Consider the following 12,885-nt stretch of genomic DNA (forward strand, 5'->3'; position numbering starts at 1 on the left):
TGTGTTGTGTAGTTCTGGCTTCATATCTGCTAATCTTCTTTGACACTGCTGTTATTTGCTGCTTTATTCTTTCCAGGACTACTACTACTTTCCAGGACTTCTCTAATTTTCCTTGAATCTAGGTGGTATTTTTGGATCAGATACTGTTTGGTGTTTTCATTCTTCAGCTTCTTGTCTTTCATATCTTTCAATTTACTAGCATCTGACCTAAGCCTGGAGATTTTATTTTCTAATCTAATCTTCCATTTAGGTGTTGTACTACTTTCTTTTTTTACAGGTCCATTGATCTTATATCCAAGCTCTTGTGTTGTTATTGTTGCTGCACTGTACGTTAGTTGGGTTGTTTCTTGCAAATTATTGGTTGTTGGGTTGCAAGTGCAGCATTGACATCTTTTAATGCCTGAGCAAGTTGTTTTTTGGCAACTGTTTTTAGAGCTGGAAGTGGAACCCTGTTGGTTGTTTGGTTCATGTGCTCAGTTATTTTTTGCTTTAGTTCTTGTTGCTTTTCTGTTAAACGGCATTTGGGTTTTTGAGGTGAAGGCAAAGGGGAGGTTGCCTGGTTTTTGATTATTAATTATTATTATTATTATTACATTAATATCCCGCTCTTCCTCCAAGGAACCCAGAGCGGTGTACTAAATACTTAAGTTTCTCTTCACAACAACCCTGTGAAGTAGGTGAGGCTGAGAGAGAAGTGACTGGCCCAGAGTCACCCAGCAAGTCTCATGGCTGAATGGGGATTTGAACTCGGGTCTCCCGGTCCTAGTCCAGCACTCTAACCACTACACCACGCTGGCTCTCCATACCAGTTGCAGTTGCACAGTACCAGTTGCAGTTGAGTCACAGCAGGAGGGAGGGCATGCCCCTTTCAACTCCTGCCTGTGGCTTCCAGCGGCATCTGGTGGGCCACTGTGTGAAACAGGATGCTGGATTAGATGGGCCTTCTGGGCTTGATCCAGCAGGGCTGTTCTTAGGTTCTTGTGTTCTTATGAGGGCTGCAAGCCAAGGCATGAGTACTTGGCTGCAATTAAGTGCCTCTTCATGATAAAGATGCCTCTCCCCCACCCCTATTTTAAACCCCTGCACTCGTTTAGAGGGCATTTGAGCATGCGCGTTGGCCATTTTGTTTTCAGCAGTGATTAATTTTAAAAAAAATAATGGCCACAGCACATGCTGAAATGGTCCCTGCGAGGCCCTAGAGGCCTGCAGGGGGAGGAGGAACCTTTGCAGACCCCCCCCCCAAGCCTTTAGGAGGCCCCCTGAAGGGGCTACAGATAAGGTGGTTGTTTTTTTTTTGGTTTTTTTTAATTAATATAATATAAGTCACTGTACACATATCCAGTTTTGCACTATGTATAGAGAATCGGGGCTTGTGAATACTGAGCTGAAGCTTATGAGCTAGGATTGTATTCATTTGCCCTTACTTTGCTTCTTGTGATAAGTGAGTTAAATGTGATGTCTTAATAATATGGCTATTAATGGTGAGTTTGTCTTTGAATCAGTGTGAAATCCTTAGTATTAAGGCCCACTGGAAGCTTCTTGCTCTCTTTCTCTCATTTTATCTGTCTTTCTGAAAGACTAGCATATATTCCAAGCAGTGACACAGTTGACTCTGCATATCCTTGAATGATTTTCAGAGTATCTGGGAAAAGTCAAATTCTCCATTTATTTTTAAAACTTATGTAATGGTGATGTTACAATGCATAGTAGAGAATTAGACAGGCACTTCTGTTTACTTTTCCAAGTACACCTCCACATAGTGTTTGGGTATTTCATGAACCCCAGCATCCTGAAATGTGTTGTTCTCCAGCATTTTTTGGTCTGGCTGCGTCCACTGCTAAATAGTTTTTGAAATATTAAAAGATTAACGAGCTGGACTTGTATTTTTCAGCGAATATTATGGTGAGGTTATCTGAAAGATGGGTGTCAGATGTTTGGACAGGGGGCGCAATTTCAGTGCTTGCATTAGGCGCTCTTTTCCCTAGATACGCCTCTGGTGGCTGATGCAGGTGCCACCAGGTGGGGGCAGGAGGCACCGTTAACTGTAAACTAGTAGGTGCTTACCTCTCCTCCCGCTGCACCTGAAAGCTGTATGGAGCAGTGGCGCATCACCCAGCACCCACATAGTGGAGGATTCTGCTCCTCCACTCAGCTGGCGGAGGCCATTTGTGTGGCCAGGACATGGCCTGCATGCATATGTGGAGGCCAGCTGAGTGGCTGGATGAGCAGTATGCTTGGGATCAGCATCCACTGTCATCACATGCGTCAAACTGCTCCTTTCACTGGGGCAATGCTGATCCTGCTGCTCAGACCATCTCATGAGTAAACCTAGTAACTGCACAGGTAGCCCCAAGGGGAAAGTGAAGGGCCTCTCTTCCCCAAACATTTTGTGCAGAAAATAGAATTTGACTGTTCAAGCATCCCTGTTTAGGGCTGCCATATAAACCTAGCCCTTGGGTGCCCCCCCTCCATCATTTGTTTCCATCCTGGTGCTCTAATGGGATGCCCAGCTGATGCTGCCACATGGAGTGTTTGTGCTTATAAACATATATGGGGCAGAACAGCCCATGGGAGACTTCAGGAGGCTGGCAGGGGAGGGGAAACCGCTGGAGATCCCACCTGTGGCCAGAGCAGAACTCTCTGAGGCCCTGGAGGTGGTAAGACCACCAGTTAAAAAAACAGAACTGGCCCCGAGCCAGCTGGGGTTTCAGCTCAGCCTCGAACCCTCAGACTGGGCCCGCTTGATAGCGAACAGGCTCGAGGTCAAACTGGTTCACACATCCCTACATTGTGCTTTCAAAAACTGAATGGAACTGTGGTTACAGTGCCATTCAATTCTGGATTTAACTCTTTGGTGGCCAAACCTCTTGTACTGGTGGTGAACCTTCCTGAAAACCGAAGGCTCAAACTGGAGTTTGGCAAGGCAAACTGCAGGTTGCTTTTGCAGAGAAACCATGGTTCATGCATTTGGACATAAAGGAGTTCCAAGCTCTGCACCACATTACAGTCATCCCTCGCCAATCACTGTTTCCCCCAGTTGTGGTTTTGAGTATCTGCGACTGGGAAATTGTGACCCGTCTCGCCAACCACAACCTGAGTATCCATGGTTTGGCAAGATATTTTTGGTGATGGGGGGGTCCATGATTGGGTGGGTTCAGAGGTTCATTCTGAACCTCTTGCTGACCCTGGCAACCACTCATTGCTGACCCTGGCAACCACTCATGATTTAAAATCACATTTAGTGTGGGGTTATTTCCCCCCCAAAAAAATACCTTTTAGTGATTTGTAGGGGTTAAAAAATGTCCAGAGGTTCAATCTGTTCTTGCTGACTCTTGGTGATTTTAGGTGATTTGGGCAATTCCTGGTATTTTTTCTTTCATTTTTAGCTGTCTTGCCTATCGCAGTTCCCCTAATGTCCTGTTTCCCATTGTTTTCAATTGCTCGCCTACTGCAAATTTGCCAGTCGTAGGGTTTTTCTGGAATGGAACCCTTACAATTGGTGGGGATGACTGTATGTCCAAATTCGGACAGTGATTTTAATCATAAGCAGACTGGGTAAGCCAACAACCAGCCTAGGGCTGGTTGAAGAAATGGACTTTTAAATATACAAGAAGCAGAGTAAACTAGTCACCTCTTCCATGATGGTGCCAGTCTCTTATAAAACTAGAGACAACAGCTTTGAATTGTACTATTGTACTTTTTCTTTTTGAGAATGCATTTTGAAATGCCAAAAACACCTAAAGAATTATCTTTTTAAATGTCTTTTTGGGCCAAAATATTGGGCCAAAATATTGTTTCAAGGGCGTGTGTGTGTGGAGTTTCAAGCATTGACTGTTTAATGGTTATTATTTATTGCTTATTCTCAAAGAACATCTGCTTTAACTTATGCATTTATTTTGATGTAAGCCTTTTTGTGTGATGGCAAATTATTCTTTTGATGCAAGCCTTTTCAATATAAACTTTTTTTCTTTTTTAAGAGCAGCCTTTTATATCAAACCTCTGTATTATAATGTTTATAACAGATTATGCAAGACAATAAAAGCTATGGAGAACAGAGGGAAAGAGCCCCTGTCTATAATATGTCCCCGGGTATTGACAGAAGCCTAGTCTACACATGCAGCAGAATACCCTGGCAATGCCCAGAAGATGCTTGTTTTGCACCAGGAGGGTCTGACTGGGATAACATAGGTTCCTGGCAGGCAAAGCCCCCATATGCAGAAGAGTCTTATCTTGACAAAATCTATGATGCAGTAGAGACAGAGGGGTGTGTACCTCCCTGTGTGACATGCTCCATCAAGAGTTCCTGTGGATAGACAGGGGGAGCCAGAAAGATGTAGCAGTCCACTGGCAACAGGAGGGAAGTGTTAATGAAATTGCCTTGAGGGTGATTGGTCTGTACCCCTTAGTTTGGGCGAATGTGGGGAATTTAGCTCAAAAGGGGAGACAGTTCCAATCAGCCTTAATGTATGCCACAGTAAGAGTAAATTTATCCTTCCAGCGTTGTATCCTTTTGATAATTCCCCATGCTTGAAGAATCCACAATTCTTGGTGCAAAGATAAATTCCATACTTAGTTTGGGGATATATCCCCAAAAGAAATGAACATCTTTAATAACCAAATATCGCTTTACAATCATATTGACAATTTTATGAATTTCTAATCAAAACGATACCACAACAGAATAGGCCCAAACCATACGTGTAAGCATTCACTCCTTTAAATTACATTGCCAACATTGGGGAGTCTGAAACCAATCTTTCCTAAACATTATTTGTGGTGTCCAGTAGGTACAAAACAAAAGCTTCTGCTATTAACTTCGTATTGAGGTCTAAAGAAGTAGATTTTACTGCCTTCAAGGACACATGCCATTGATTTAAAAGAATAGGACACTCAAGTTAACTATTTCCAAGTTCTCATATATAATTAATATCAGTCTTATCCATCTCTTTAATTTTTTTTTATTAAAAATGTTACTGGCTTAAATACCTCCCCTAAATTTTCCAAATCTAGTAAAAGGGGTAGTGTTTCAGAAACAGCAATTGCATCTGGACCATAAAGCCCTGTTAAAGAATGTTTAAGCTGAATAAACTGTCTATTCGCTACTTGTGTCAATTTAAATTCAGCCCTCAAACTATCAAAAGTGTTAAAAACAAAATCAGACATAATAAGATAACCAAGAAGCTGTCTCATGGCTTAAAGTGGAAGCTAGGAGCTAAAGTGCCACAATCTGAGCATTCCTGGACTCTATACCCCGCCGGGATACCTACTGAATCCACTGATCTAAATAGCTCAATTTTCATATTTGAGTGTGAAATCCTTAGTATTAAGGCCCACTGGGAGTTTCTTGCTGTCTTTCTCTCATTTTAACTGTCTTTCTGAAATACTAGAATATATTCCAAACAGTGACACAGTTTACTCTGCATATCCTTTAATTATTTTCAGAGTATCTGGGAAAAGTCAAATTCTCCATTTATTTTTAAAACTTATGTAATAGTGATACTACAAGGCATAGTAGAGAATTAGACAGGCACTTCTGTTTAGTTTTCCAAGTACACCTCCACATAGTATTTGGGTATTTTATGAGCACCAGCGTACTGAAATTTGTAGTTTTCCAGCATTTTCTTGGTCTGGCTACGTCCACTGCTAAATAGTTTTTGCAATATTAAAAGATTAATGAGCTTGACATATTTTTCAGCTGATATTATGGTGAAGTTATCTGAAAGATGGCTGTCAGATGTTTGGACAGGGGGTGCAATTTCAGTGCTTGCCCTAGGGGCTATTTTCCCTAGATACGCCTCTGCTCCTCTGTTCCCATCCAGGAAGGAATTCAGGAGGCCCAAGGCCTACAGGGGACTGGACTACTGCCTGGAAGTCCAGGGACAAAGGTGCCCCGTACACATATATAAATAGAGCTGTGCAAAAGAAGAAGGCAGCTGAATTCTCAACCTAGGAACATTGGAGCCACCAGAAGGAAAGAGAAAGGAGCAGGCTTTTCCTCCCAGTGGTGTCCCCCGCCACAGTGCACCTATACAAGTGAACACTTGTCCTATACATGTGAATGCTTGTCATGCTCCATTGTAGGAAAAATATAGGGTTGCACTTGGGAATAATGTTGCCATGATCTCAAAACCTGCCAATTATCCCTGATAATGAGTGGCCTGGCCCTTATTGCCCCACCCTGTGGGGATGTGGGTTGGAATGTACTGAACCACAGAGATGCAGCCCATCCAATGCATAAACATAAATGCAATACATAAACTTTCCCATTATAATGCTGGGTATTTTGCTAGGATAAAACAAAGGTAGAATTTTAACTAAGAGTTAGTTGGACTTCCACGAAATGAAGGCTATCAGATTTCAACTCTTCTTAATGCAGATGTTCATTACTCTTTTTTAGGATGACTAAGTACCAATTTGCTTTCATGCGTACATTCTGCCACAGTTATGTAACAGCAATGCTATTTCATAAATCAATGTTTCCAAACCCAGGAATCATCTGTGGAAATTGATCTAGCAAGTTCACTCTCTTTAGCTATGCTTACACATGGTTCAGCATTAATGAAAATTGTCAGAAAGATCAACATATAATGTGCCCAATGACTCCATTTATATCACAAGCTTATCCTTCATACATCAGTGCAGAGACCCACACATTAATGAGGCAATAATAAGGAATGGTAATCATATCTGAAACTATGAAATATTATTTTGGGCAGGAAATAATTCTTTCATTGCCTATTTTTGGCCAAATGTAAATTTTGCTTTCATAAATCAAACTTAGATGGAATCATTAAAAAATGTTCTGTTAGCTTGATAATATGTGAATAATCCATCCATTCATGCTATTGTATATGTCCTGGTTTGATTGATTTGGGAGACTAACAAAGCAACAACAGTGGCAAGCTCAAGCAGAAACCCTTTTAGGGCCTGAAGGATCACCCAACAGAAGGTAGGCAGTTCTGGAAGTTAGGATCAAACCAGTCAAGATGGTACAGTGTGTGGCTGTCACATGATTAATTCCCCATTCCCACTCTGTAATGTCTAGTAAAGTATACCTTGCATCATGAATTCATGATGTTCCACATTCATACCCCATAGCTGCCATCAACTGCCAGTTATGTGGAGCAGCGGTGGAAAAATGTGAATTGTCATCAGTGGTGCCATTTCCCCCAGACCTTGGGTCCCAGGTCTGTGTGGTCCCTGTTCTCAGGGGGCCGCAGCAACACTCTCATGACCAACAGGAGTCTCCTCCCTGTCCCATGCCACTGTGGCAGCCAATGAAGATTCCTCCGTGCCGGCAATCCAGTGGTCACCAATGGGAGAAGCTCTCCCATCATTTGCAAAATCAGCTGGATGTAGGCTGGTTGAGTCAGAGCACTGGGAGAGCGCTCTGCTGCCTCTCTGCTACCTGCCTGTCTGCCCACCAATCCCTAACTCTTCCAGGCAGCAGGCAGGCATCTGGCTTTGGGACCACAAAGAAAGGGGAACAGAAGCCCCTGTCCTGATGGTCCAAAACTGGCTCTACTGCATTTTTTCATACTTCCACCACCTTCTGTTCGGGCAAGGGGCTGGCTTCTGGGTAAACTCTATGGCGTAGCCTAGCCTGATGATCATTAAGACCCAGAGATGCATCGTAGGAATGGAGAGGGATGAGTCACTGTTGCTTGGTGAAGGTGGACTGCCTTGTCCAGTTGTGGCTTTGGGGTGGAGAAGGAGCCAGGGTTGCAAAAGGAACCCTAGTGGCCAGACCTGTAGGAATTATCATAAGAGTGAAGCTGAGTAGAAGTCGAAGGTTTTGGCAATGGAGAGCAGTTCCACCTGCCAGGTTTGTATTGTCTTGACTGAGAAGAATGGAAGCTCATGGAGCAGGCATTAGTGTGAAGTGTATGAACCTGCTCCATAGTATCATCATGGTACCAAATAAGGCTCCCCATCAAAAGGAAGTTCCTCTATGTGTGAGTGTGCTGCAAAAGTTAGGCTTGAGGAGCACAGCCAGGCATGGTGGCATAATCCAATAGAGGAGGCCATGGTTGGAGCAGTGCAGTTGGCCTGGTGGCGGGAAGAGTGTAGCTGTTGTTTTGCAAGTTGCAGGGCTTCCTTCTTTAATGTACTGACCAGATCATTTTGTTCAGGAGGCAGTAGTTCTAGGAATTGAGTCATCTCCCCCCACCCACCCCCCAAAACCGGAAGTGGTTGTATCTGCCCAGTCAGGCCTGGTAATTGGCCACCTTTAGTTGGAGTGTAGAAGTAGAATATTGGCATCCAGTTTCTTGCTTTCATGGTCAATGCATGCTTACAAGGCCTTATTTTTGGACTTTGACTGGGCCATCTCCCCCACTATAGAATTTGGAACAGGATGTTTCTATAAAAAGGCACAGTTGTCCACTTATACCCTGAACAATGCCTCAATTCTCTTTGACATGGGCTGGGTGGAAGAGGATTTTTGCCAGTAGCTGTAGGTTGTGTCAATCAAGGGCTTGAACGTTAGTAAAGTGACCGGCACGTGAGCTGAGGAATCAATAATCCCCAAAATAGGGTCCTCTTGGTCTCTTGGTCTGAAGGCCAAGAAAGGTTGTCATATGTTGCACATGCCCGAAGTGCGATCTAAAATCCTCTGAAGGAAAGCCAGGCTTGGCATCCTCCAAATTGTCCAATGGAGATGTATGAATTGAAAGTTCCCCTGAGTCCTCATTAGCGGAGTCCCCCTGAAAATGTGCTTCATGTGCTCTGGCCTGGAGGCATGAGTTGTAGCAGTGCCAGGGGTTCATGGTCAGGATTCTTCAGAGTCCAATCCCCTTGAGGATCCTGCTGCAGGGGAATAGGTGGGGCTGTTGGATGATCCTCTGGAAGCCTCTGGTTGTTTGGGGTGTGAGACCTCGAGCAATGGGTTTGGGTTCAGGAGGAGGCGATCTTCATGGCAACTAATCCAACCATCGGTACTGAGGCCTCGCTGGTGAGTGTGAATGGTACCTCTCCCTTTTCCTGATTTCCTGAATGGTGCCTCCTCCCTTTTCCTGCCTCTCCCTTTTCCCGGAGAGGGGGAGCAGGATCGTCTGCTGCATGGATAAATCCTGTCCTCCCAGTAGCCATGGGCATAGTCACCTGAGGTGTGGTGCCAGTAGTCAGCATCTTCATTCAAGTCATAGTGGAAGTGGCAAATCATAAGGGTCCTCATAGTAATCGTTCTCCAGCTGGTAGCAGTCTGCATCGTCATACAGCCTATGTGGAGTGCGAGCTCGGGCTGTCGGGTTTGATCCCATGGGTCCCGGTATGGGCTTCATTACTGAAGAGGGGGTTGGATGCAGTGGTCCCTGGTGTTCTCTCTCCAGTTTTGAAGGCATAGGAAGCGCAGGGGTTGAGACACGATCCCATGCTGCTAGGTCAGGCAGTCTCAGGCGGTTATTAGCCACGAGTTTGCCGGGTTCTAGGAGGGCAGCGACTTCCCCTTCAGTCAGGAGTGATCCCGTTTGTGTCAGTGGAGGAACTGAAGAACTTTCTGAGTTCTTGGGGGCCCATGGCACAGGCTGTCGAGAGGGCAGTATTGGCCATCCCTTTGTTCATGGCTTTGAGGATGGGTCCATAGCCAGAGGCTTTGTATTTGTCTTTAGTGCAGAATCAGATGGCAGGTTGCACTTTAGAACAGAGGGTACTGGGGTGACAGTCGGTAGTGAGGCAATGGCAGTCACAGATGTTGAAGCCCCCAAGGCCTCTGGATGAAGTTGTGCCCCATTCACGGTATTTTGCAGTGGGTAAGCAGCAGGGGCTATGGAGACCCCTGAAGTCTCCACTATAGCCGGAACCCCCATAAGGGAAAGGTCAATTTGAGGCAGTGCCTTTTCCAAGACTGGGGAAGCCATGGTCTTAGGCAGGTACGAGGTGGCTATGGCATTCTCCCACAGTAATGCCCGAAGGGACTTAATACGGTTTTTGCATGCTTGTTTCCCAAATTGCAGGCAAAAGGCAAAGAAGTCTACTTTATGAGCTTCTTCAAAGGGCAAAGGGAGTGGCCATCAGTAGAGAGCAGTTTTGCACGGCGACCCGAACAATGTTTGAAAGTCAGCTTTGTCTTCTTTGCTTCCATATACCAAGAGAAATTCCAAGGAGCCTTAGTAAAAGACACTTTCCATCAAAAGCAGGACAAAAACTGTCAGGGTGTAACACTAGTAACAGGAGGAAAATTAGGCCGTTTTTTGTTTGTTTTTTAAGGCCAGGGGGAGGGGGCCAAAACGAAATAAAAGGACAGAAAATGTAAGGGCAGGAAGAACTACTATCTATCGGGAAGCTAGAATAAATGTAAAAAAATAACAAGAAACAATAAGGAGTTCTCTCACACAGAGCCTGAAGAGCAAATAGAAGGAACCTTGAGCCAAAGCTGTGAACGCAGCAGCAGACAATGAAGAAAAGAGGGAGAGCCTGATGACACCAGAGGAGGGGCTCCCACCAAAAAGCTAGAACTAAGGAGAGCTTTGGAAGGATCCCAAACAGACTTCAACACATGCGTGAACAACAGAGTCCATGATGATGAGCTGCTTGTTAGCCACTGGGAAAAGAGATGGGATCTAGGGCTGGATGCTTTTTACTGGACGCTGTCCAGTAAAAGTCATGGAGCTATCCACTCCCAGGATGCTGAATTGTCCTCACCTGAGAAAATTCTCTGAAAACTCTCCCTGGGAGGAATCCCAAAATTCTTCTTCAAAGTTCAGTGTTCTCCTTGGATGAACCCTGAAATTCTTTTCCCATTTTCACTTTTTTGTTGTTTGAATCCTACAATACCCAGACTCTGGAGAAATATTATGGGAACAGAATACTATGGAGCTGGAAAGGAAGATACAGCACCACCACCACCAGTCAGATCCAGACAAGCACCTTCAGTGCTAAAGACATCTCCCTCACCCTACTTCTTTCTGAACATTCTATAGGCTTTCTTGCCTCTGCAAATACACAGGCCTTCTCTTCACTAGTCGTGCTCTTTGGAAAGTTTCCTGAAGCCAGACCTGCATTGTGTCTCCTGCATGTCACCTTAGCCTAAGCCTTCTTTCTTTATTGTTCCTGGCCCTGAGGATACAAGTCTAAGTGATTCTGCTTCCATTGCTAATGATAAGTTATAGCATTGTGGGTACAGTCATTGGAATTAGAAGTTGTCTGATCACTGGCAGGCATTGGCATGTTTTCGTTACCCAAGGTCATTAAGGGCAAAGGCCCTGGTATTTTTTCAAACCAATAATTTGTATTGGTTTTTAACACATGTCAATCAACAGGAACATTAAATATAGAAAACTAAAATGGTCCAAAACGTCACCTGGCAACATTTAAGAAGTTTTTAATTGTTCTGTTGTCAATATGAGTATCCTCACCCTTCACTATAAGTATGTTCACAGAACATTTCGGGGGGAAAGGCTGGAGGGAAAGAGGGAGGGACATTGTGGGAGATTCACAGGATCATTTGTATACTAATCTGAATATAAGGTGGTTGAGAAGACAGATCAGCACCCCCCCCCGCCCCATTTTTGGTACTTCTTAATCATCAGAAATAAAAACAATCTTAAAAGACATTTCATGTGCCAATCCATTTATCTAGAGATTTCTTTCTACCTAGATCACTCATTCACCCTCTTCTGTGGAAAGACCAGCATCAGGTTCGGTGATGGAGGGGGAGCTTTGTGACAGTCTAGTAGCTCCCATTAATTTCAAGGAGAGTGGTGTAGTGGTTAGAGTGCTGGACTAGGACCGGGGAGACCCGAGTTCAAATCCCCATTCAGCCATGATACTTGTTGGGTGACTCTGGGCCAGTCACTTCTCTCTCAGCCTAACCTACTTCACAGGGTTGTTGTGAAAGAGAAACTCAAGTATGTAGTACACCACTCTGGGTTCCTTGGAGGAAGAGTGGGATATAAATGTAAGTAAGTAAATAAGTAAGTAAATAAATAAATAAAGGTTCCCCATCCAAAAACTGTTGCTTCATATTCTTTTCTCCACCAAAATCAGTTTGACAGCCATATCATTCATAGAGGAGAACAAGTGACAGTTTTAGCACTAGTGGATAATCCTTTTAAACAAGTAACAGGACGGAAAGCAAGAATGAGGTGCCAGGGGTCTCAGACCTGGGGCTCTGGTAGCAGGACTCAGGCACCTTTAGTCTGTGCACCACTAGACCAGCTTGCAGGAATAAGGAGTGGCTGACCTAAGTCCCGCACAGACCTCCCTGACAGGGATACTTTCAAATGAGGAGAATGTTAGAAGCACCTATGATTCTGTACTCACAAATAGATTTTTTCTCTGGAAAAGGGGTAAGACAAATTCTTCATCCTGGTGGTGTTTTGCTGTGGCACGTTGGGCTGCAAAGGTTTTGTAAATTTGTCCCATATTTCAGACAGCTTGTTGACAATTCCACGTTCTTCCTTTATTTCATATGTCTGAAGAAACAAAAAGTGCATGCATGAATAGGTGTCTTAGGTAGCACCAGAGGGAGCCAAGGGGGCAAGTACCATTCCATGCCAAGTCACTGGCCTCCCCACCTGCCCCTCATTGTTGGACCCATCACCGAGTCATAACATAAGCAGAAATTATTTATCGAGTAAATAAACCCACTACTTCTTCAGATCCCGTCCTTCTCTTATATCTCTCAAGCTGATATTGTTCTTTCTCATCCTGTTGTCTGGATTCTCAAAAGGATTGATCAGATCCTCTATATTCTCTTCAGATTTCCCAAAATCCATTTCCAAAAGAAGAAAGCCTTGCTTATCTTGACTGTCCTACACATTATAACCTTTTGGTTTTCTTCTTCCCCCCCCCCTAGTAACTAAGATATTTTATTTATGGCCATCAGTTTTTCCTCCAGATCTGAAAACCTCTCAGTTTTTGCTGAGTCCTTTATCATGTGAGTAA

At 44.1% G+C, this 12,885-nt stretch overlaps 1 protein-coding gene across 1 annotated transcript in view; it reads right to left on the reverse strand.

Moving 5' to 3' along the window:
• ANO2 (anoctamin 2) overlaps nucleotides 1–12,885 on the reverse strand; it is a 277,547-nt gene that overhangs the window by 216,038 nt on the left and 48,624 nt on the right. Inside the window, exon 3 of the mRNA XM_053256041.1 lies at nucleotides 12,262–12,413. Coding sequence (XP_053112016.1) covers nucleotides 12,262–12,413 — 152 coding nt within the window. The remainder of the gene's footprint in view (nucleotides 1–12,261; nucleotides 12,414–12,885) is intronic.

This window comes from Hemicordylus capensis, chromosome 5, assembly GCF_027244095.1.
Source record: "Hemicordylus capensis ecotype Gifberg chromosome 5, rHemCap1.1.pri, whole genome shotgun sequence".
Classification (NCBI taxonomy): Eukaryota; Metazoa; Chordata; class Lepidosauria; order Squamata; family Cordylidae; genus Hemicordylus; species Hemicordylus capensis.